This window comes from Macaca nemestrina, chromosome 15 (genome assembly GCF_043159975.1).
Source record: "Macaca nemestrina isolate mMacNem1 chromosome 15, mMacNem.hap1, whole genome shotgun sequence".
Taxonomy (NCBI): Eukaryota; Metazoa; Chordata; class Mammalia; order Primates; family Cercopithecidae; genus Macaca; species Macaca nemestrina.
In genome coordinates, this window is record NC_092139.1 from 13,038,711 (window position 1) to 13,064,028 (window position 25,318).

Below are 25,318 nucleotides of genomic sequence, written 5' to 3' on the forward strand. Positions count from 1 at the left end.
CCAGTAATCCCAGCACTTTGGGAGGCCGAGGTGGGCGGATCACGAGGTCACGATGCCAAGACCATCCTGGCTAACACGGTGAAACCTCATCTCTACTAAAAATACAAAAAAATTAGCCGGGCGTGGTGGCGGGTACCTGTAGTCCCAGCTACTCGGGAGGCTGAGGCAGGAGAATGGCGTGAACCTGGGAGGCAGAACTTGCAGTGAGCCGAGATCGCGCCACTGCACTCCACCCTGGGCAACAGAGCAAGACTCCGTCTCAAAAAAACAAAAAAAAAACAAAAAAGGCCGGGCGTGGTGGCTCAAGCCTGTAATCCCAGCACTTTGGGAGGCCAAGACGGGCGGATCACGAGGTCGGGAGATCGAGACCATCCTGGCTAACACGGTGAAACCCCGTCTCTACTAAAAAAATACAAAAAACTAGCCGGGCGAGGTGGCGGGCGCCTGTAGTCCCAGCTACTCGGGAGGCTGAGGCAGGAGAATGGCGGGAACCCGGGAGGCGGAGCTTGCAGTGAGCTGAGATCCGACCACTGCACTCCAGCCTGGGTGACAGAGCGAGACTCCGTCTCAAGAAAGTCATATCTTTGTGACTGGGATTTCTTTTTGTTTGTTTGTTTTTTAAAACTTCTTCTAAAAAAAAAAGGATGCATGTGGACTGAGATTTCTTGATGCCATTTCTGTTCCATTTTCTGGACTGGTTGTGTGTAGTTGTATGTGGACTTGGACATGTCTGCACCGGAACCCACAGCTCCCGAAGTGCCTGGAACTGGAAGAGGACTTCATTCTTTAGAGGGGGTTGGGAATTTCATTTATGGCTTATCCCTGTTTATTTAACCAGTCTTCCTTTGATGAACCAGTGTTATGGTCTGAATGTATCCCTTCCCCGTAAATGTGATAGTTGTATAAAGTGGGGCATTCAGGAGGTGATTGGGTCATGAAGGCAGAATCCTCATGAATTCTGTTATAAAAGAGGCAGGAGGGGCTGAGTGCGGTGGCTCACACCTGTAATCTCAACACTTCGGAAGATGAGGTGGGCAGATCACTTGAGCCCAGGAATTTGAGACTAGCCTGGGCTACATGGTGAAACCCCATCTCTCCAAAAAAATACAAAAATTAGCCAGGTGTGATTGTGCTTGCCCGTAGTCCCAGCTACTTGGGAGGCTGAGAGGTGGGAGGATTGGTTGAGCTTGGAAGGTTGAGGCTGCAACAAGCTGAGATCATGCCACTACACTCCATCCTGGGCAACAGAGAGACCCTAGCTCAAGAAGAAAAAAAAGAAAAAAGGGCATGAGGGGCCGGGCACAGTGGTACAACTTGTAATCCCAGCACTTTGGGAGGCAAAGGTGGGAGGAGAGCTTAAGGCCAGGTGTTTGAGACCACCCTGGACACCATAGCAAGACCCTGACTCTACAAAATATTAAAAAATTAGCCAGGCATGGTGGCACATGCCTTTAGTCCCATATACTTGGAAGGCTAATGTAAGAGGATTGCTTGAGCCCAGGAGTTTGAGGCTGCAGTGAGCTGTGATTGTACCACTGTACTCCAGGCTGGGTAAGAGTGACTTTTTAATTAAAAATTAAATAAATAAATAACAACAGCAACAACAAAAAGGCCGGGTGCGGTGGCTCACGCCTGTAATCCCAGCACTTTGGGAGTTGGGAGGCCGAGGCGGGCGGATCATGAGGTCAGGAGTTCAAGACCAGCCTGACCAACATGGTGAAACCCCGTCTCTACTTAAAAATACAAAAATTAGCCGAACATGGTGGCGCATGCCTATAATCCCAGCTCAGGAGGCTGAGGCAGGAGAATCGTTTGAACCCAGAGGTTGCAGTGAGCAGAGATCGCGCACTCTAGCCTGGGCAACAGAGTTAGACTCCGTCTGGGGAAAAAAAAAAAAAAAAAAAAAAAGGCATGAGGAATGGGCCTCACCAGGTACTGAATCTACTGGTGTCTCCATCTGGGACTTTGCAGCCTCTAGAACTAGGAGCAATACATTTCCGTTATTTGTAAATTACATAGTCTAAGGTATTTTGTTATAGTAGCAGGAAGGGACTGAAACAAATGGTTAGATTTGTTTCCAGTCTCTTGCTCCCACAGTGGAGTGAGTGACCTGTACTTTGTGCATATGCACAAAGATGATAGGCTAAGCAATTAATAAATAGCATATCTGGATAGCTCGATGTGTGGAAACTTCTGCTAAAACAAAACAGAACAAAAATGTTGTATAAACAGTCAACCTGACAGTTTATGATTCTCTTAAATTCATTTTTCATCTTTCATTGGAACCATGCAACTATGAAAACAGTCATTACTGGATTATTATAAGAGAGGGAGAGAAATCCTGGCTCATAGAGGAGTCAGTCTTAAACATCCAGTAAGGTTTCTGCAAATACAATGATGCGTATTTTCTGACAAATGCATCTTCCCTCCCTCCTTTCCTTCCCTTTTTCTCTCCTCCCTTTCCTCTCCCCCTCCCTCTTTGCTTCATTCATTCAAAATGTATTCAGTGAGTGTCCACTGATGGCCAGCATGGGCGATTTGCACTTGGGAACAGGAGTGGGGAGAGTGAGTGGACTCCTTGAGGCTTCTGTGTGTGTCTCTGGCTTTTGGACAACTTAGAAAGGGGCTAACGAGAATGAGTTACTAGAAGTGAAATCTCTTAGCAGAGCCACACTCCACCATGAATGCCGGTTTACTGGAATGAGGATGCTATTTTTAAGAAAGAGCATTGTGTTTCATCATGGAAATTTTGAGCATCTGAGCAGGCAGCCTGCTGGCTCACTCATCTTTAAGGTCCTGGTGCACAGAGACTGTGTTTGCTCAGCTCTGTACCCCAGCACCCACCAGGACCTGCCCTGTGGGAAGAAGGGAAGAAGGAAGGTCTGGGTAGACGAGTAATATGTGAGTTGTTGGTTTCACCTCAGCTGGCAACATCCCAGGGGGCTGGCGGGGCTGGCAGGGCTGGGACCTTGTCTCAGCCTTTGAGTGCTGGGGCAGTGAGGTGAGCAGTCCAACGAGGGACGTTTTTGTTGCAGTTTTTCGGGAGCTGGCACTTCTCAGAATGCCTTATTTAATAAAGCTGTTCTGAAGGACAAGCTGCCCTTTTTGGGGTCCTCAGAGTAGCTTTGTTTTGCAAGAGCAGCCCAGATTCCTCAGTGTTCCTTTGCCTTGCGGGAGGGTGACCTGGGAGTGGGGTGCCGAGGTTGGCACCCATGTGCTGCCCTCTTGGGAAAACCATGTTGGGGGCGCCCTTGGGGTCATTCTGCCAACAGCTGGTGTGCTGGCTTCTCTCCAGGTTATATCGAGCTCTGAGACATCATCTTTGTGCCTTGCTCCTCTAATGTGTTGCTGAAAAGGAAAGCTAGGGGTGGAGAGGAGATTCCCCCGCTTCCCCTTTTTCCTTTATATAGCAATCTTGGTGGAACCAGCAGCTGTGACAGCATGGGTTGGGGAAAAGACTAGGCTTTAAAATAAGGCTGACACAGTTCAAGGCCAGACCCACCTGTTTCTTATGTCTCTGCAGACTTGGGTGCTTTAACTGTTGCAAGCTGCCCCTTTTTTTTGTTTTGTTTTTGGAGACGGAGTCTCCCTCTGTCACCCAGGCTGGAGTGCAGTGGCATGATCTCGGCTCACTGCAACCTCTGCCTCCCGGGTTCAAGCGATTCTCCTGCCTCAGCCTCCTGGGTAGCTGGAATTAAGGCGTGTACCACCACACCTGGCTAATTTTTATATTTCTAGTAGACACGGGGTTTCACCATGTTGGCCAGGCTGGTCTCAAACTCCTGACCTCAGGTAATCTGCCTGCCTCAGCCTCCCAAAGTGCTGGGATTACAGGCGTGAGCCACCTCGCTCGGCCCAAGCTTCTCACTTATCTATGAAGCATAGATGTAGTACTACTGCTTATTGTGATTTATTTATTTATTTATTTATTTATTTATTTATTTATTTATTTATGAGACTGAATCTCGCTGTCTCCCAGGCTGGAGGGCAGTGGCGCGATCTCGGCTCACTGCAAGCTCTGCCTCCCGGGTTCACGCCATTCTCCTGCCTCAGCCTCCTGAGTAGCTGGGACTACAGGCGCCCGCCACCACACGTGGCTAATTTTTTTTTTTTTGTATTTTTAGTAGAGACGGGGTTTCACTGTGTTAGCCAGGATGGTCTCGATCTCCTGACCTCGTGATCAGCCTGCCTCAGCCTCCCAAAGTGCTAGGATTACAGGTGTGAGCCACTGCACCTGGCTCGATATATTTATTTTCTTAAATCCTTTTATTCTAAAATAAAGCCTATCTTTAAAAAAAAAAATTTTTTTTTTTTTTTTTGAGGTGGAGTCTTGCTCTGTCACCCAGACTGGAGTGTAGTGGCGATATCTTGGCTCACTGTAACCTCCACCTACTGGGTTCAAGTGATTCTCCTGCCTCAGCCTCCTGAGTAGCTGGGATTACAGGCTCCCGCCACCATGCCTGGCTAATTTTTGTATTTTTGGTAGAGATGAGGTTTCACCATCTTGGTCAGGCTGATCTCGAACTCCTGACCTTGTGATCCGCCTGCCTCAGCCTCCCAAAGTGCTGGGATTACAGGTGTGAGCCACCGTACGTGGCTAAAAAATTATTTTTAACAGAGATGAGAGTCTTACTTTGTTGCCCAGGCTGGTGTCAGTCTCCTGGACCCAAATGATCCTCCCGCCTTGGCCTTCCAAAGTGTTGGGATTACAGGCATGAACCACCATGGCTGGACGAATCCTACTTTTTGGAACACAGTCTTGTGCCACATACTGACATATCAGCCTACCACAGACTACATTTTTTTTTTTTTTTGAGACAGTCTCACTCTGTCACCCAGGCTGGAGTGTGGTAGCGTGATCTCGGCTCACTGCAAGCTCCGCCTCCTGGGTTCACGCCATTCTCCTACCTCAGATTCCCGAGTAGCTGGGACTACAGGTGCCCACCACCATGCCTGGCTAATTTTTTGTATTTTTAGTAGAGACAGGGTTTCACCATGTTAGCCAGGATGGTCTTGATCTCCTGACCTTGTGATCCGCCCGCCTCAGCCTCCCAAAGTGCTGGGATTACAGGCATGAGCCACCGTGCCCGGCCCACAGAACACATATATAACTGTGTCCCCATTAGATTGGAATACTGTATTTTTACTGTGTTTAGATATGTTCAGACACAAGTACTTACCATTGTGCTGCGACTGCCTGCCTTATTCAGTACAGTCTCATGCCGTACAGGTTAGTAGCTGAGGAGTAATAGGCTGTACGCAGCCTAGTGCGTAGCAGGTGATAGCATCCAGGTTGTGTAAGTCACTCTAGAATGTTCCCACAGTGCCGAAACGGCCTAATGCATTTCTTAGAACATATCCCTGTTGCTTAAAACTGCATGACTGTAAATAATTTGGGATTGGGGACAAAGTATCTTTTTATTTATTTATTTATTTTTTGAGACAAGGTCTCACTCTGTCGCCAGGCTAGAGTGCAGTGGTGCGATCTCAGCTCACTGCGACCTCTGCCTCTAGGTCTCAAGTGATTATCCTCCCTCAGCCTCCTGAGTAGCTGGGATTACAGGCATGCGCCACCACGCCCGACTAATTTTTGCATTTTTGATAGAGATGGGATTTCACCACGTTGGCCAGGATGGTCTCGATCTCTTGACCTCATGATTTGCCCGCCTTGGCCTCCCAAAGTGCTGGGATTACAGGCATGAGCCACCGCTCCCGGCCAGGACAAAGCATCTTTTATTTTGACCACAGCTTCATGGGAGCTTCTGTTCTCTTTTCTTTTTTCACTGAAAGATGAAGCCTTAAATATGACTGTGGTCCTGCGCCAGAGAAGATGCTATAGAGAAAAGCATTTTGAGAAGAGTGGGCAGGCATGAGCACAGCCTTGATGTGTGGGCGTGGCCTTGATGCGTGGGTCTGTCTTTCCCACAGGTGCTGCGAGTGGCTGAGATGCTGCGGTGGAGGGGAGGCCAGGCCCCGCACTGTCTGGCTGGGGCACCCCGAGAAGAGGGACCAGAGGTATCCTCGAAATGTCATCAACAATCAGAAGTACAATTTCTTCACCTTTCTTCCTGGGGTATGTGCAGACAGGGACTATGTTCTTTTCTTATTTCCATCACAATTACATGCATTGGTACAGATGTGATGTGATGTGATATTATGTTATGTTATATTATGTTATATTATTTTTTAGAGTCTCACTCTGTCGCCTAGGCTGGAGTGCAGTGGCATAATCTTGGCTCACTGCAACCTCTGCCTCCTGAGTTCAAGCAATTCTCCTGCCTCAGCCTCCTGAGTAGCTGGGATTACAGGTGTGTGCCACCATGCCCAGCTAATTTTTGTATTTTTAGTAGAGATGGGGTTTCACCATGTTGGCCAGGCTGGTCTTGAACTCCTGACATCAGGTGATCCACCCACTTCAGCCTCCCAAAGTGCTGGGATTACAGGTGTGAGCCACCCTGCCTGCCGGTACAGTCCTGAAAGACTGAGTTCCCTGTGGCAGATGTCGGTGACTTTTCTGTGCCACCTTAGCCACTGGTTGTTCATCTTCCCTGAGCTCAGCACTGGGTAGTGGCGGGGTTGGAGGTGGGGTGGGTGGAGGGGGCACCTGCCTCTGTCTTCAAGGCTGTGTGACTCCACCTGCTCGGTTAGAGTAACTAGACATGTATTTGGTGTGCTGAGCCTAAGAGTGAAAAAGTCATTCTGGGGACCTCGCATTATGACCAAAACAGCGGAAAAGAATGTCAGCAGTGCTTAAATTTCCCCCCATCATGACACATGTAGTCAGTATTGGCAAGTTGGGAGATAATAGCTTAGAGGAGACAAAAATAAAGATGCATTTTAATCTTACCATCTATAGGCCGGGGGCAGTGGCTCAGCCTGTAATCCCAGCACTTTGGGAGGCTGAGGCGGGTGGATCACAAGGTCAGGAGTTTGAGACCAGCCTGGCCAAGATGGTGAAACCCCGTCTCTACTAAAAATAAAAAATCAGCCGGGTGTGGTGGCACGCGCCTGTAGTCCCAGCTACTCAGGAACCTGAGGCAGGAGAACTGGGAGGTGGAGGTTGCAGTGAGCCGAGGTTGTGTCACTGTACTCCAGCCTGGGTGACAGAGCGAGACTCCATCTCAATAATAATAATAATAATAATAATAAATAATAACAATAAATAAATAAAAAATCTTACCATCTATAGAGAGAATTTTCATTAATGTTTTTGCTAATGATAAATGTTTCTGGTGGCATAACACTTCCACATTAGCTTACACAAATCCATGGACATGTGCTCAGCAAACCTTCCCCCTAACATGCACACAAATTGAATATCTATTTTTATCCAGCACAGCCTCCAAACACACACCAGTTGACTTTGAGAAGCAGCAGTAGCACTCAGCTCCAATGCAGAAAGGAACATAATGGCAGTGTGAGATATTGAGTGATAGTACAGAGGCACAAATCTATTCAGTTGGAATTTTTTTTTTTAGAGACCTGATCTCACTGTCTTTTCTGGGCTGGAGTGCAGTGGCATGATCAGAGCTATGGCAGCCTCAGACTCCTGGGCTCAAGCCATGCTCCTCTCTCAGCCTCCCGAACAGCAGTTTGAATTTATTTATTTATTTATTTATTTATTTATTTTTTTTTTTTTTTTGAGATGGAGTCTCGCTCTGTCACCTAGGCTGGAGCGCAGTGGTGCCATCTTGGCTCACTGCAGCCTCCACCTCCTGGGTTCAAGCGATTCTCCTGCCTCAGCCTCCCAAGTAGCTGGGATCACAGACACCCACCACCACACCCGGCTGATTTTTTGTATTTTTAATAGAGATGGGGTTTCACCATATTGGCCAGGCTGGTCTCTTAACTCCTGACCTCAGGTGATCCACCCACCTCGGCCTCCCAAAGTGCTGGGATTATAGGTGCGAGCCAACGTGCCCAGCCGTGAGTGTTTTTTTAAGGGTGATTTTGACTATATTCATTGCCAGTTTCCTCAACGCCCCCCAACTCTCAGTACCTTAAGTGAGAAATAGGTTTATTCTCATTCATGGAAAGTCTGATACAGACTGGGCCACACTCCTCCATCTCCTGGCGATGCCACCAGAATATGTGACCATCAAAGTCACCAGGTTGGCACAAGAGGCACCAATGGCTCTTAGCTGCCTTAGCCTTAAAGAGACACAGTACTTCATTACCTGTTGGCCCAAACTAGTCACGTGGTCTCAGTCTGACTCTCGGGTCCTTGTCAATGGTCAGAACCACACTGCTCCCCAGGGGAGGATTCGACTGTGTTATTTTATGGAATAGAGGTCATATTGTGGACATAACTTTTTTTTTTTTTTTTTTTGAGACAGAGTCTCACTCTGTCGCCCAGCCTGGAGTACAATGGCACGATCTCGGCTCACTGCAGCCTCCACCTCCTGGGTTCAAGTGATTCTCCTGCCTCAGCCTCCTGAGTAGCTGGGATTACAGGCGTGTGCCACCATGCCTGGCTAATTTTTGTATTTTTTAGTAGAGATGGGTTTCACGGTGTTGTCCGGGCTGGTCTTGAACTCCTGACCTCGTGATCCACCCGCCGCGGCTTCCCAAAGTGCTGGGATTACAGGCATGCGCCACTGTGCGCGGCCATGTAAGTTTTTAAAAATAATTTTTTATTTTATTTTTTGAGATGGAGTTTCACTTTTTATTTTTTGAGATGGGGGACTCACTGTCACCAGGTGGGAGTGTAGTGACGTGATCTTGGCTCTCTCTCTGCCTCCTGGGCTCAATTGATCTTCCTGCTTCAGCCTCCTCAGTGGCTGAGACTACAGGTGCATGCCACCACTCTTGGCCAATATTTGTATTTTTTGTAGCGATGGGGTTTCACCATGTTGCCATGGCTGCTCTTGAACTCCTCAGCTCAAGCAGTCTGCCCACCTCAGCCTCCCAAAGTGCCGAGATTACAGGTGTGAGCCTCCGTGCCTGGCCAGACATAACTTTTTATCTTTCTTTTTGCACTCAACCTTATAGCATAAGCATTTTACACAAAAACCTCCTCCTAAACAACATCTTGAGTGGCCTATTGCACATACAAAATATGTAGTCTAAGAAATAACACAGTCCGGCCGGGTGCGGTGGCTCACACCTGTAATCCCAGCACTTTGGGAGGCTGAGGCGGGCAGATCATAAGGTCAGGAGATTGAGACCATCCTGGCTAACATGGTGAAACCCTGTCTCTACTAAAAATACAAAAAATTAGCCAGGCGTGGTGGCCGGCGCCTGTAGTCCCAGCTACTCGGTCGGCTGAGGCAGGAGAATGGCATGAACCCGGGAGGCGGAGCTTGCGGTGAGTGGAGATCGCGCCACGGCACTCCAGCCTGGGGGACAGAGCGAGACTCCGTCTCAAAAAAAACCCAAACAAAACAAAACAAAACAAAACAAAAACACAATCTGGATGCAGTGACTCAGGTCTATAATCCCAACACTTTGGGAGGCTGAAGTGGGAGGATCGCTTGAGCCCAGGAGTTCAGACCAGCCTGGGCAACATAGGGACACCCTGTCTCTACAAATAAACAAAAAATTTAGCTGGGCATGGTGGTGCATGCTTGTGGTTTCAGCTACTTGGGAGGCTGTGACAGGAGGATTGCCTGAGCCCAGGAGTTAGAGGCTTCAGTGAGCTACGATCACTCCACTGGATGCCAGCCTGGGTGACAGAGCGAGACCTGGTCTCAAAAAACAAAACCAAACCCTAAAACACACGTAACATAGTTGATGTCCCCTGTGTGCCCCTCCATGTTAGATTTTACCCCTTCCCCAGGAAGTAACTGCTCTTCTGAATTTGGTGTTTACAATTTCCATGTATACCATTATTTACTCTTTCTTTTACAAAAGATACTTTTATTATTCATGTGTGTTTTTCTCAACAACATATGGAAGTGTTTAAGCTCTATGTGAAAAGTATGGTGTAAATTGTATTCTTATGCAGGATTTTTTTTTTTTTTTTTTTTTGAGACAGAGTTTCGCTCTTGTTGCCCAGGCTCGAGTGCAGTCGCATGATCTTGGCTCACTGCAACCTCCGCCTCCTGGGTTCAAGCAGTTCTCCTGCCTCAGCCTCCTGGGTAGTTGGGATTATAGGTGCCCACCCCCACGCCTGGCTAATTTTTGTATTTTTAGTAGGGACAGGGTTTTGCCGTGTTGGTCAGGCTGGTCTCGAACTCCTGACCTCAGGTGATCCGCCCGCCTCGGCCTCCCAAAGTTCTGGGATTATAGGTGTGAGCCACCACGCCTAGCTGCAGGAATGTTGTTAAATATTAGTTTCCCACAATGTTCCAGATTTCATCAGACAAGCCCTGAGTGTCTTTCTCTGTTGTCTCCCTCCATTCCAGGTGCTGTTCAACCAGTTCAAATACTTTTTCAACCTCTATTTCTTACTTCTTGCCTGCTCTCAGTTTGTTCCCGAAATGAGGCTTGGCGCACTCTATACCTACTGGGTTCCCCTGGTAAGTTAATGGGCATTGTTTGTTCAGTAACCTTAGAGGTTGGGAAACAGAAAGTTCTTTGTTTCTCTCGCTGAGGTATCTGGAATGGGATGGTGGCCTTGTAAGGGAGAGGATGCCCTCAGATCAACACATTGGGAGTCTCTGAGACTTTAATGTTGAAGCTCCGTTTCATATACCACCTGGATCAAACTACAGCAAAGGCTGTGCCATTCATTCATTCGTTTAGGTGTTTGGTCTTGCATTATCTCAACAAGGATTTATTGCATGCTTATTGTATATGGCACAAGTCTAGACTCTGGGAACACAGTGGCAAATGAGAAAGACAAATCCCCTGTCCTCATGGATTGTATCACAGGTTAAGCATCCCAAATCCAAAATCCCAAAGGCTCTAAAATCTGGCCAGGTGCAGTGGCTCATGCCTGTAGTCCCAGCACTTTGGGAAGCCGAGGCGGGCAGATTGCCTGAGGCCAGGAGCTCGAGACCGGCCTGGGCAACATGGTGAAACCCATGTCTACTAAAAATATAAAAAATTAGCGGGGTGTGGTGGCACGCGCCTGTAGTCCCAGCTATTTGGGAGGCTGAGGCAGGAGAATCGCTTGAATCCAGGAGGCAGAGGTTGCAGTAAGTTGACATCACGCCACTGCACTCCAGCCTGAGTGATGGAGAGAGACCTGTCTCAAAACAAAAACAAAAACAAACAAAAAATTCCAGATAAATAAAAATAGTGCTCCAAAATCTAAAACTTGTTGAGCACTAACGTGGGACTCAAAGGAAATGCTCACTGGAGCGTTGTGGATTTTAGATTTTCGGATTTGAGATGCTCAACTGGTAAGGATGGCACAGATGTTCCCCAGTCTGAAAACATCTGCAATCTCAAACACTTCGGCTCCCAAACATTCTGCATCAGGGATGCTCACCTTGTGTTTGGATTGTTTTCTGAGATCACATTTTCTTTTTATCCAATGTAGAGTATTTGAGTGTGAGGGGTTGGAAAAGTAGCAGAATCTGCTTTTGTGCATATGATGTGTGGCAGGACCGAGTGGCCCCTCTATTCCTTCCCTCGCCTCCGTTTCTTTCTCTCTTGCTTTGGCAGATGGTGGTAGAGTACCTGCTGTGTGCCAGGCCCTGTGCTGGGTTCTGGGGGTGCAGCGATGAACAGAGGAGACGAATACTTCTGCCCTGTAGGGCTGATGTTCAGAGGGCGTAGACAATAAACCAATAAACGGAATTGTTACAAATTGTGAAAAGTGCTCTGAAGGTAACAGAATAAGGTCATAGGACAGATGGGGTATCCCAGGTACATTTAGTATTTTTTGCATGAATGAAGGTGAAGGGTAGGAGATGTGAAGGGGCAGCGTTAGCCTGTGTGGCTGTGAAAGGCCTCCTGAAAGGTGATGGGAAGAAGGAGCACATTCCAGAGGGCAGCAATGCAAAGGCCCTGCAGCAGGCATGTGCTTAGAGCATTTGAGAAATAGAAAGAGGTCCAATGTAACTGAGCTGTGGAGAGGGCAGAATGGATACCCTTTTTTCTCCAAACTGAGATATTATGAAATGCAGTTGCTGTTTATATTCTCAACAAGTGGGACCTGGGGGAACACTTGGATTCTCTGTTCATAAATCTCATTAACATTTTTATTTTTATTGTTATTTATTTATTTATTTTTGAGACGGAGTTTCGCTCTTGCTGCTGGAGTGCAATGGCGCAATCACGGCTCACCACAACCTCCGCCTCCAGGGTTCAAGCAATTTTCCTGCCTCAGCCTCCTGAGTAGCTGGGATTACAGGCGCCCGCCACCGTGCCCAGCTAATTTTTGTAGAGACAGGGTTTCACTCTGTTGGCCAGGCTGGTCTTGAACTACTGACCTTAGGCTATCTACCCACCTTGGCCACCCAAAGTGCTGGGATTACAGGTGTGAGACACTGCGCTTGGCTCTATTTTTATTTTTAATTAAAGAATTTGCTTTTAGGCTGGGTGCGGTGGCTCACACCTGTAATTCCAGCATTTTGGGAGGCCGAGATGGGCGGATCACAAGGTCAAGAGATCGAGACCATCCTGGCCAACATGGCAAAACCCCTTCTCTACTAAAAATACAAAAATTAGCTAAGCATGGTGGCATGCACCTGTAGTCCCAGCTACTCAGGAGGCTGAGGCAGGAGAATCGCTTGAATCTGGGAGGTGGAGGTGGCAGTGAGTGCCACCGCACTCCAGCCTAGTCAACAGAACGAGACTCCATCTCAAAAAAGAAAAAAAGAAAAAAAAAAAAAGAATTTGCTTTTAGAGACAGGGTCTCACTTTGTCTTGCCCAGGCTGTAGTGCAGAGTACAATCATAGCTCACTGCAGCCTTGAATTCCTGTGCTAAAGGAATCCTCCTGCCTCAGCCCCCTGTGTGGCTGGGACTACAGGTGCATGCCACCATGCGTGGATAATTTTTTTTAATTCATTTTTTCCCCCATAGGTTATTGGGGTACAGGTGGCATGTTGTTACATGAATAAGTTCTTTAGTGGTGATTTGTGAGATTTTGTTGCACTTATTACCCGAGCAGTATACACTGCATCCTGTTTGTGGTGGTTTATCCCTTGCTCCCCTCCCACTCTTTCCCCCAAATCCCCAAAATCCATTGCATCATTCTTATGCCTTTGTGTCCTCATAGCTTAGCTCCCACATATTAGCTCCCACATATTAGTGAGAACATATGATGTTTGGTTTTCCATTCCTGAGTTACTTCACTTGGAATAATAGTCTCCAGTCTCATCCAGGTCACTGCAAAGGCCGTTAATTCATTCCTTTTTATGGCTGAGTAGTAGTCCATTGAATATATATACCACAGTTTCTTTATCCATTTGTCGATTGATGGGCATTTGGGTTGGTTCCACGATTTTGCAATTGTGAATTGTGCTGCTATAAACATGCGTGTACAAGTATCTTTTTCATATAATGACTTCTTTTCCTCTGGGTAGAACCCGGTAGTGGGATTGCTGGGTCAAATGGTAGTTCTACTTTTAGTTCTTTAAGGAATCTCCACACTGTTTTCCATAGTGGTTGTATTTACATTCCCACCAGCAGTGTAGAAGTGTTCCCTGTTCACTGCATCCACGCCAACATCTATTGTTTTTTGATTTTTAGATCATGGCCATTCTTGCAGGAGGGAGGTGGCATTGCATTGTGGTTTTCATTTGCATTTCCCTGATCATTAATGATGTTGAACATTTTTCATATGTTTGTTGGCCATTTGTATATCTTCTTTTGAAAATTGTCTATGCATGTCCTTCGTTCACTTTTTGATGGGATTGTTTTTTTCTTACTGATTTGTTTGAGTTAATTGTAGATTCTAGATATTAGTCCTTTGTCAGATGTGAAGATTTTCTCCCACTCTGTGGGTTGTCTGTTTATCCTGCTGACTGTTCCTCTTGCCATGTAAAAGCTCTTTAGTTAAGTTCCAACTATTTATCTTCGTTTTTATTACATTTGCTTTTGGGTTCTTGGTCATGAAATCCTTGCCTAAGCCAATGTCTAGAAGGGTTTTTCCAATGTTATCTTCTAGAATTTTTATAGTTTCAGGACTTAGATTTTAAGTCCTTAATCCATCTTGAGTTGATTTTTTGTATAAGATGAGAGATGAGGATCCAGTTTCATTCTCTTACATGTGGCTAGCCGGTTGTCCAAGCACCATTTGTAGAAAAGAGTGTCCTTTCCCCACTTTATGTTTTTGTTTGTTTTGTTGAAGAGCAGTCAGCTGTAAGTATTTGGGTTTATTTCTGGGTTCTCTATTCTGTTCCATTGGTCTGTGTGCCTATTTTTATACCAGTACCATGCTGTTTTGGTGACTATGGCCTTATTGTGTAGTTTGAAATTAGGTAGTGTGATGCCTCCAGATTTGTTCTTTTTGCTTAGTCTTGCTTTCACTATGCAGGCTCTTTTTTGGTTCCATGTGAATTTTAGAATTCTTTTTTCTTTCTTCTTTTGTTTTTTTTTGAGACCAAGTCTCGCTCTGTCGCCCAGGCTGGAATGCAGCGGCGTGATCTTGGCTCACTGCAAGCTCCGCCTCCTGGGTTCACGCCATTCTCCTGCCTCAGCCTCCTGAGTAGCTGGGACTACAAGTGCCGCCACCATGCCCGGCTAATTTTTTTGTATTTTTAGTAGAGACGGGGTTTCACCTGTGTTAGCCAGGATGGTCTCGATCTCCTGACCTCGTGATCCGCCCACCTTGGCCTCCCAAAGTGCTGGGATTACAGGCGTGAGCCACTGTGCCCGGCCCAAGAATTGTTTTTTCTAATTCTGTGAAGAATGATGCTCTTGGCTAATTTTTAAGTTTTATGTAGAGATGGGATCTCATTATGTTGCACAGACTCATCTCCAACTCCTGGGCTCAGGAATCCACCTACCTTGGCCTTCCAAGGTGCTAGGATTACAGATGTGAGCTGACACACCCAACTTATTAAATTTTTTTGACTAAGAGAAAGTTGTAAACGTAAAAAAGATTTAGGCTCTCCTTAAAGAAACAAAAACAATAAACCTTTTTGCTGTTGGCAGCAGGTGTGGGATGATAAAGATTTGGTGTAGAGGTGCTTGTGGAGCGGAGGAAGCCAGATGCTCAGGGACCAGGGAGCGGGTGTGCATATGCCATACATGCCATGTTATCAGACAAGCGATGCCAGCAGCTCTTGCCCTGAGAAAAGGAAGGGAGGTCATTTTTTCCACACAAACAATGCAGGTGCTTCTGGAATGACAAGAATAGTTCTTTTCTGCTCTGAGGCATTTTGGGGTGAAGTAGTTATCTTCTAGAATTTTTATAGTTTCAGGACTTAGATTTTAAGTCCTTAATCCATCTTGAGTTGTTTTTTTGTGTAAGATGAAAGGCACAGGCACCACCTGGCACTTGGTTAAGCATGCCACCTGACACAGGCAAGAATGTCTGTTATCAGAAGGGAAAGGATGCTTGAAGGGCCCTTCTAGCTCTCAGGATGAGAGCTTATGTCAGGTGGCATGCTTAACCAAGTGCCAGGTGGTGCCTGTGCCTTTAAGCACTGATACTGTGATAATCAGGAAACAGTTTTTGTTTTTTTGGGAGACAGAGTCTCGCTCTGTTGCCTAGACTGGAGCACAGTGGCACGATATCGGCTCACTGTAGCCGTCACCTCCTGGGTTCAAGTGACTCTCATGCCTCAGCCTTCTGAGTAACTGGGATTACAGGCACCCACTACCACGCCTGGCTAATTTTTGTATTTTTAGTAGAGACGAGGTTTCACCATGGTGGCCATGTTGCTCTGGAACTCCTGACCTCAAGTGATCCGCCCATGTTGACCTCCCAAAGTGCTGGGATGACAGGTGTGAGCCACTGCACTAGGCCTAGGAAACTGTTGGCTTTACCTTATAAACTGAGATGCCCTAGAGCTGGGCTGACACAGTAAAGCCCTGGGAGAATGAGAACCTCCTGTTGGCTACTCTGCCCAGTCAGGTACAAACAGGGACCAGGAGTTGCCAGACCCAAGAGTTACAAACTCTATAGTTTTATGTGAAATACTCTTAACTTCATTTTAGTTTTTTAGTTCTACAACTGTTTACTATATACTTACATAAAAATCAAACCATAAGTTACTTTAACAAAGTTAGTCGGCCGGGCGCGGTGGCTCAAGCCTGTAATCCCAGCACCTTGTGAGGCCGAGACGGGTGGATCACGAGGTCAGGAGATCAAGACCATCCTGGCTAACACGGTGAAACCCCGTCTCTACTAAAAAAAATACAAAAAACTAGCCGGGCGAGGTGGCAGGCGCCTGTAGTCCCAGCTACTCTGGAGGCTGAGGCAGGAGAATGGCATAAACCCGGGAGGCGGAGCTTGCAGTGAGCTGAGATCCGGCCACTGCACTCCAGCCTGGGCGACAGAGCGAGACTCTGTCTCAAAAAAAAAAAAAACAAAAAAAAACCAAAGTTAGTCTACAATGTATATAAAATATCATTTATCGTATTGCCTTTTATTGGTTATCTTTTTAAAGTGTAGTTATTTGAAAGGTAGTACATTTACATGACTCAAGAAATATACCGATGTCCCTTTTGAAGAATCTACTTCCATCCAGTTTTGCCTCCCAAATACATTCATTTCTTGTCCTTCCCTCCAGAGTTGCTTTATGAACAAACGAGTACGATGAATAAAAATTCTTACCACTTTCTTTTTACTGATTGATTCATTGAGAGTCTCACTCACTGTCACCCAGGCTGGAGTGCAGTGGCATGATCTGGGCTCACCGCAATCTCTGCCTCTCGGGTTCAAGTGATTCTCCTGCCTCAGTCTCCTGAGTAGCTGCGATTACAGGCATGTGCCATCACGCCCAGTTAATTTTTGTATTTTTAGTAGAGATGGGGATTTCACCATTTTTGACCAGGCTGGTCTTGAACTCCTGACCTTAAGTGATCCTCTCGCCTTGGCCTCCCAGAGTATTAGGATTATAGGCATGAGCCACTGTGCCCAGCCCGTTACTACTACTTCTTTTTTTTTTTTTTTTTTTGAGACGGAGTCTCGATCTGTTGCCAGGCTGGAATGCAGTGGTGCGATCTTGGGTCACTACAACTTCTGCCTCCCAGGTTCAAGCGATTCTTCTGCCTCAGCCTCCCAAGCAGCTGGGACTACAGGTGCGTGTCACCACGCCCAGCTAATTTTTGTATTTTTAGTAGAGACGGGGTTTTACCATGTTGGCCAGGATGGTCTCAATCTCTTGACCTCTTGATCCGCCCACCTTGGCCTCCCAAAGTGCTGGGATTATAGGTGTGAGCCACCGTGCCCAGCCCATGTTTCTTCTTTTTAGGAACAAAACAAGATACCCATAGTTTTGAATCATTTTTAAAATTTTTAGTGTAATTTTTCTCTTGATTTTTAAACATCAACAACTCATTAAAAACAATTTAGGCCGGGCGCGGTGGCTCCTGCCTGTAATCCCAGCACTTTGGGAGGCCAAGGCGGGCGGATCACGAGCTCAGAAGATTGAGACAATCCTGGTGAAACCCCATCTCTACTAAAAATACAAAAAATTAGCCAGGCGTGGCGGCGGGTGCCTGTACTCCCAGCTACTTGGGAGGTGGGGCAGGAGAATGGCGTGAACCCGGGAGGCGGAGCTTGCAGTGAGCGGAGATCGCGCCACTGCACTCCAGCCTGGGTGACAGAGCAAGACTCCGTCTCAAAAAAAAAAAAAAAAAAAAACAATTTGAAGCAGTATGTGAATTGGACTCATTCCTTTTCCTGGTGTCTGTCTGTTCAGGCTGTCCCTTGGCCTCTCTGCTCTTTTTGAAGATGAGGGACTTTCCTATTACTTCACCCCTGTGCTTTTGGGCTCAGGAGGCCCCTCCCTGGCCCCCAGCAAGGAATGCTCCAGACCCCATCTCTCAAGCCACATCTCTCTTCTCTCTTTTTTTTTTTTTGAAACGGAGTCTCTCTGTCACCCAGGCTGGAGTGCAGTGGTGCAATCTCAGCTCACTGTAACTTCCGCCTTTTAGGTTCAAGCGATTCTCCTGCCTCTGCCTCGCGAGGAGCTGGGATTACAGGTGCCCACCACACCTGGCTAATTTTTGTATTTTTAATAGAGACGGGGGTTTCACCACGTTGGCCAGGCTGATCTTGAACTCCTGACCTCAGGTGATCCACCCACCTCGGCCTCCCAAAGTGCTGGGATTACAGGTGTGAGCCACCATGGCTGACCGTGTTTACCTCTTAATTGCACTCTGTGAAGTCGTGTAATTTGAACCAAGCCTACTTTTCTGAGCCTCAGTTTTGTCATCTGTAAAAAGGAACCATCCTTTCTACTGCTTTGGTTTGTTGGGAGGTTTGTTTAAATGAATTACTGCAAGTAAAATGGTTCATGTGGCTGTATACAATTCTCAGGAAACATTCTCATTTTAATTTTTAAATTCTGCCACTAATGATGTGTTTTTCATTGTTCGATTAAGTTTTAGCTTTTTAATTTTTTTCCCCTGAGACAGGGTCTCATTCTGTCACCCATGCTGGAGTTCTGTGGCTCGAGCTCGGCTCACTGCAACCTCCACCTCCTGGGCTCAGATAATCCTCCTGCCTCAACCTCCTGAGTAGCTGGGACCACAGCATGAGCCACCATGCCTGGCTAATTTTTTTTTTCAGTTTCAGGTTTCTATTTTCGTTTGTAGAACCTGGCTAATTCTTTTTGTAGTTTTTGTAAAGATGGAGTCTCCCTATGTTGCCCAGGCTGGTCTCGAACTCCTGGGCTCAAGCGATCTTGCTGCCTCAGCCTCCCCAAATGCTGGGATTATAGGTGTGAGCCACCACACCCAGCCATGTTTTAGCTTTTAATAATTTTTTTCTTTCTTTCTTTTTTTTTTTTTTTTTGAGACAGAGTCTGCTCTGTTGCCCAGGCTGGAGTGCAGTGGTGCGATCTAGGCTCATTGCAAGCTCCGCCTCTTGGGTTCACGACATTCTCCTGCCTCAGCCTTCTGAGTAGCTGGGACTACAGGCGCCCGCCACTACGTCCGGCTAATTTTTTGTATTTTTAGTAGAGACAGGGTTTCACCACGTTAGCCAGGATGGTCTTGATCTCCTGACCTTGTGAGCTACCCACCTCGGCCTCCCAAAGTGCTGGGATTACAGGCGTCAGCCACCGTGCCCGGTCAATAATTTTTTTCTTGGTACTAATATGTTAGGGGAGAAGTAACTCAAGAGAGCAGAAATAATCTATAACATTAATATGATGACCAAATAAATGTAGGGTATTTTTGTTATTGAGATATAATCTATATGCCATAAAATACACAGATCTTCAGTTTTCAATTCATTGAGTTTTGACATTTGTCAGCCCCCACATAAATACCACCTCAATCAAGATATGGAGCATTTCCATCACCCCAGGAAGTTCCCCAGTGCCTGTTCCTATCACCCCACCCGCCCCCACCACCCCAGGCAACTGCTTTTCTGATTTCTATCTCCCATAGATTAGCTTTGCTTTAGTAAATTTATTTTTGATGTACAACTTTACAAAAGAGGCTTGCACTTTCAGAGTTGCTTGTCTATGAGTTGTCACTGCCTGTGATTCTTCACCAGCTCAGACAGCTGTCTCCTTCAACCGTCCCCCTTCCCCCGCCCACTAAAGCTTCTTTCTAAATATCTGTGAATGGATATTAAGGACCTCCTAAATTGGATGGTTGGAATTTATTCCTGGACTAAATTTGCATCTCTTTGTAAAGCAATTTCTAATCTAAGGCATGGCGTGGCCCCTAGGATTAATGAGAACTGTGTGTGTGTGTGTGGGGGGAGACATGATAATTTAGGAGGTGGTGTTTATTTGCAGCAGGGAGGTTAGTGAGTGGCTCCTGTCTTTGTATGAGCACACACTTTCCATGAACATCAATGGGATTTAGCCAGGCCCACGCAGAGAGAAATAGAAACTAGAACATTCGAAAAAACAAACAACAACAAAAACTCGGGTTTTGGCACAGAACAAGAAAATAGCAGCGTGGTGGAGGGGGCCGCTCTGCACGCCGAGTCTGTGCTCCTCGCAGACAGGTTTTCTCTCACTCCCTATGTGGTCTGGTTATGCTTTGATTCTGAAATGTACCAGTTTCTTTTGGCTGCAGTGTGTACTTTACATCTGATTGGAAACAGGAGTAATCCTTTGATTGTAAAGATGTATGGGCGTGGGGAGGAGTTTCACAAAGCAGCACATCTCTGGATAGATTTACATAAGAGATTTAAAGTCCTTTGAATCGAAGTTAATATATTTCACAGCGTAAACAGTATGAAAGTGAAATTCTCCAAGAACCACAACTGCTAACCCTTGGGTGGTTATGCTGACTGTATTTAAAAAATAACTGTCAGGGCAAGCTTTAAAAGGGGATAGGGGGAGGAGTGACAAGGAAAATGAATGGCTGTAAGCACGTAAGTAAAATGAATGACTGATTTTGGCTTTATCGATTACAAGAAGAAATAAATCTAGATTGGAAGTGGATTCTGCTATGGGTGACTCCCTCCATCCAACCAGATTTTATGAGTTGGGGTTCCCAACTCAGGGGAAGGTTGGGGAAGTTTTAAATTTTTATTAGTTTCTACTTATGCAGTTAATACTTTAATATAGTTTCCTTATAAAAACTTAAAACAGCTGGGTATGGTGGCCTATGCCTGTAATCCCAGCATTTTGGGGGACTGAGGTGGGTGAATTGTGTGAGCTCAGGAGTTCAAGATCAGCCTGGACAACATGGCAAAAATCCATCTCTGCTAGGCATGGTGGCTCACACCTGTAATCCCAGCTTTGGGATTACTTTGGGAGACCGAGGCGGGTGGATCACCTGAGGTCGGGAGACCAGCCTGGCCAACGTGGTGAAACCCTGTCTCTAGTAAAAATACAAAAATTAGCCGGGCATGGTGGTGGGTACCTGTAATACCAGCTACTGAGGAGACTGAGGCAAGAGAATCGCTTGAGCCTGGGAGGCGGAGGTTGCAGTGAGCCGAGATGGCACCACTGCACGCCATCCTGAGCAACAGAGTGAGACTCAGCAAACGACAAACCATCTTTACCAAAAATACAAAAATTAGCCAGGCATGGTGGCACACGCCTGTGGTCCCAGCTACTCCGGAGGTTGAGGCAGGAGGATCTCTTGAGCCTGGGAGGTGGAGATTGCAGTGAGCCAGGGTCATACTACTGCACTCCAGCCTGGGTGACAGAGCGAGACCCTATCTCAAAATAAACAAACAAAAAAACACTGTAATCCCAGCACTTTGGGAGGCCAAGGTGGGCTGGTCACGAGGTCAAGAGATTGAGACCATCCTGGCCAACATGGTGAAGCTCTGTGTCTACTAAAAATACAAAAATTAGCTGGGTGTGGTGGTGCGTGCCTGTAGTCCCAGCTACTCGAGAGGCTGAGGCAAGAGAATTGGTTGAACCCGGGAGGCGGATGATGCAGTGAGCCGAGATGGAGCCACTGCACTCTCTATCGAGAGAGCGAGACTCCAACAAACAAAACACGAGACTCCAACAAACAAAACAAAAAACTTAAAACATTAGAGATAGACTGAAGCTCCTTTCAGTCCCTCTCTATCCTGATCCTAGTCTCCTTCCCGGCAGAGAAATCTAACCTGTAGTTAAGGAAATTGGAAAACATTTAAGTGTGTAAAATTTTGTTGCTGTTTATATGAATGGGGTTGCAGTGTATGTCCTGAAAGATTGGTCTTTTCTGCTGGGCTCTGTGAATGCAATGGATGTATCTTACTCTTTTTAACTGTTGCCTGGTGGTCCCTCCTAAGGGCTCCATCCACCAAAGTTTCTCTAGATACAGTGGCAGTAAAGATTAAGATTTCCTACATTTCAGTTCCCATTTATCACTTAGCAGCTTTATGTCTTTGGGCAAGATTACTCAGCCTCTCTGTGCCTCAGTTTCCTCATCTGCATGGGGAGCTCAGTTATAGGAGCATATCTCAGGGTTGTTGTGAGGCTGAAGTGCACTTACAATAGTGCCCAGCACATGGTGGGTGAGAGACAGTATTAATAGTCACCATCGCTTGCTTGTGGAGGGACAGTTTGAGTGTTCCTGTGTGTGTCACCCTCACTCTGAGGTGGTGAATATGGACGTCCTTGTGTGTGTGTGGCAGCGAGGGTTTCTCTAAGGTAGTGTTTCTCCAGGGTGTGTGTGGGAGTGCGAGTTCCCTAAGACAGATTCAGAGAGGGGGGCTTGCAGCGGTGTGTACGTTTGGAATAACTCACAGGTCCTGCCCCCCTGCCCCCCCAAGTGGCCTCTCGCCTTTTCTGCCCCGGCACCAGGAGGGGACGGTTGGCTGCAGCAGGGCTCACCGCTTGTAGAAAGGCTCACTGTCGTCTCTCTCTGCAGGGCTTCGTCCTGGCCGTCACTGTCATCCGTGAGGCGGTGGAGGAGATCCGATGCTACGTGCGGGACAAGGAAGTCAACTCCCAGGTCTACAGCCGGCTCACAGCACGAGGTCAGCCTTCTGGCTCCTGGGCCACAGGGTTGCAGCTCAATCACAGGCCGCTGACAGTCAGGGGAGAAGAGTTCAAGGCCTGGGCTGCGGGTGTGGGCATGCCACGTGGCAGAACAGTCACTTGGTTACTCCAGCACCAGGGAGGCCTCCATCTGCCCTGGATGACAGGTTGACGGGATCCCACCAGGCCCCGGCGGCGTCCACAGGCCTCTTGGTGTTGGTCTTGTCAAATAACTTGTGTGTCATCAACCTGGAATTACATTCTGTGCGGGGTCGTCCCAGCTGGCTAATCCCTTTCCCTTCCTGCTTCCTGGCTGAAGGAGGGCGCCCCTGCTGTTCACATGGGAGTCTGCAAACCGTTTTCAAAGATACTCTTTTGGCAGTGATTACTTTAACATCAAACTGTTGCTACTTTAGTCTTTAGAAAGGCAACAGACTTAGGTAAATACTGCATCCATGAAGATTTCTTTGAAGGCATTTTATAAATCCTGGAAATTGAGGCCTGGAGAGCATGGAGTCTGATCCAAAAATAAATGACCAGTTTTGTATGTCAGAGTTATATGTTTTGGGCTCAAAAACAAAAAATTGAAATTTTGGCCCAGTACAGTGGCTCACGCCTGTAATCCCGCACTTTGGGAGGCTGAGGTGGGTGGATCACCTGAGGTCAGGAGTTCAAGACTAACTTGGCCAACATGGTGGAAACCCTGTCTGTACTACACATGCAAAAATTAGCTGGACATGGTGGCATTCATCTGTAATCCCAGCTACTCCAGAGGCTGAGGCAGGAGAATCACTTGAACCTGGGAGGCGGAGGTTGCAGTGAGCCAAGATCACACCATTGCCCTCCAGCCTGGGTGACAAGAGGGAAACTCCATCTCAAAAAAAAAAAAAAAAAAAAAAAAAATTGAAATTGAAATTTTAATAACATTTCCCAGGGATATGAAAATCCTTTTATCATTGACCCCCTCTTGCAAGATATGTGCATTTTAAATGCTGGATCTTAAAAACCCACTCACACGGTGGAAGAGCCACAAAACAACCCAGCCAGTGTTGACTTCTGTTTCTAATTACAATAGATTTACTGTAAGGTTGCATTCAGAAATGAGAGAATGTTACCTAAAGTTTACTAATCTGGCTATGGAACGTCTATTCGATTGTCCCCTAAGATTACTGATCCCATTCGGGGATTAATGCTGTTTAAAGAGGAGGAGGGGAATAAAGGCTACGCGTTGCCTTCAGAAAATTGAGAATTTGGAAAGAGATAAGGTGGTTTGATGCCAAGGGACTTAGCACCTGAGCCAGGGTCTGAACTGCTGTTGACTGCTTTATGTTTCCAAGGAGGCAGTCCATCCACGGTTTCTTCGGGGTTTTCAGTAGAGTTTTCCTTTTGGGAAAAATGTCAGAGGTGTATGTTTTGGGCTAAAAGAAATGCAGATTTTAATTATATTTCCCAAGGGTATGAAAATATTTTGTTCTAGTGTATTTGAATACACTGTCATGGTTGGTGGTCTTAAAAATGTGCAGGTCTCTGGGAGAAGGGGGAATTTAGAGTTGGTAAAGAAATGCTTTATTCATGCTAAACTACTGTATTTAGAACATGTTGCTACCAAAAGAAAAAGAATCAGTGTAATCTTTGCAGAGGCAGGTGGCTTGGGCTTTCCGCGTGAGTGGTCAGAAGACCCTTCTGGAGGGCTTTTTTTGTGTGTGGTTCGTGTATATTAAATCCTCCCTTAATAACATATTCTTACTATAACATTTACAACGCTTGGCAACCAACAAAAGCCCCATCGGAGAGAGTGCGGTGGATCTCTTTAGAGCTCAAGAGAAGGGGCCTTCGGATTCCATTCATTCATCCATCCAGGATTCGACCCTCCTTTGGTTCTTTTCATATTGCAATTGCTTTTCCCGTGAATGATTTTTCTGCCCTCTGCTGCACACGCCTTCCCAGCTCTTGCTTTAACTTCACTCAGCTCTTGAAAAGGTCCTAAGGAGAATTGGCAGATGGCTCTAGCATTAAAACCTTGTCTTCCTTTGTGGGTCTCCCTTTGTGGCCCGTGGTGTCCATTGTCATGCCAATGCCACTGTAGGGAAAACAGAGCACAGTTCTGAATATTAACCCAGACCCTGGCGCTGCAATTTGTTGTGAAAGCCCAACAAAACACTGAAGAAACTGTCAGTTTGGAAAGTGATCGAGGCGAGTTTAGTTATTTGATACGCTTTGGGGGGAGGGCCAGGGTAGCAAACCTAAGCTGGGAGGTTGCAGGGAAGAGGGAGAAAAAGAAGCCTTTTTTAACTTTCCTGTTAAATTCCTTCATAATATTTCCTTGAGCAAAACTTAACCGTCTTCACTTAGTAAGTTCCAAAGCAAAGTGAAATAAGTATGTATATGTATATTCATGATGGACTGTTTTCTTTCTATCACATGAAGTCTTCTTTTTTTTTTTTTTTTAAAGACAGAGTTTGGCTCTTGTTGCCCAAGCTAGAGTGCAGTGGCACGATATTGGCTCACTGCAACCTCCACCTCCCGGCTTTAAGCGATTCTCCTGCCTCAGCCTCCTCAGTAGCTGGGATTACAGGCGCCTGCCACCGCACCCGCCTAATTTTTTTGGATTTTTAGTAGAGACGGGGTTTCACCATGTTGGCCAGGCTGGTCTTGAACTCCTGACCTCAGGTGATCCACCTGCCTCAGCCTCCCAAAGTACTGGGATTACAGGCATGAGCCACCACGCCCGGCCTCACATGAAACCTTAAAATGTACTTCTCAACAGTATTTTGCAGGATGAAAATGTCCAGGAGTCAGAATGCCTTGATCACTAAACTATAGGCCATGGTATTTACCTACTTGCTACATCCTTTTGTGATGAATAGTAATAGCAGTACTTGTATCATTATAGTTAAATTTTAAAATTTGTTTTCG

General features: G+C 46.5%; 1 protein-coding gene across 1 annotated transcript in view; it reads left to right on the top strand.

The window, feature by feature from the left end:
* LOC105470667 (ATPase phospholipid transporting 9A (putative)) overlaps positions 1-25,318 on the top strand; it is a 177,498-nt gene that overhangs the window by 36,717 nt on the left and 115,463 nt on the right. The window contains 3 exon segments of the mRNA XM_071079138.1: positions 5,929-6,073; positions 10,347-10,460; positions 22,293-22,401. Coding sequence (XP_070935239.1) covers positions 5,929-6,073; positions 10,347-10,460; positions 22,293-22,401 — 368 coding nt within the window.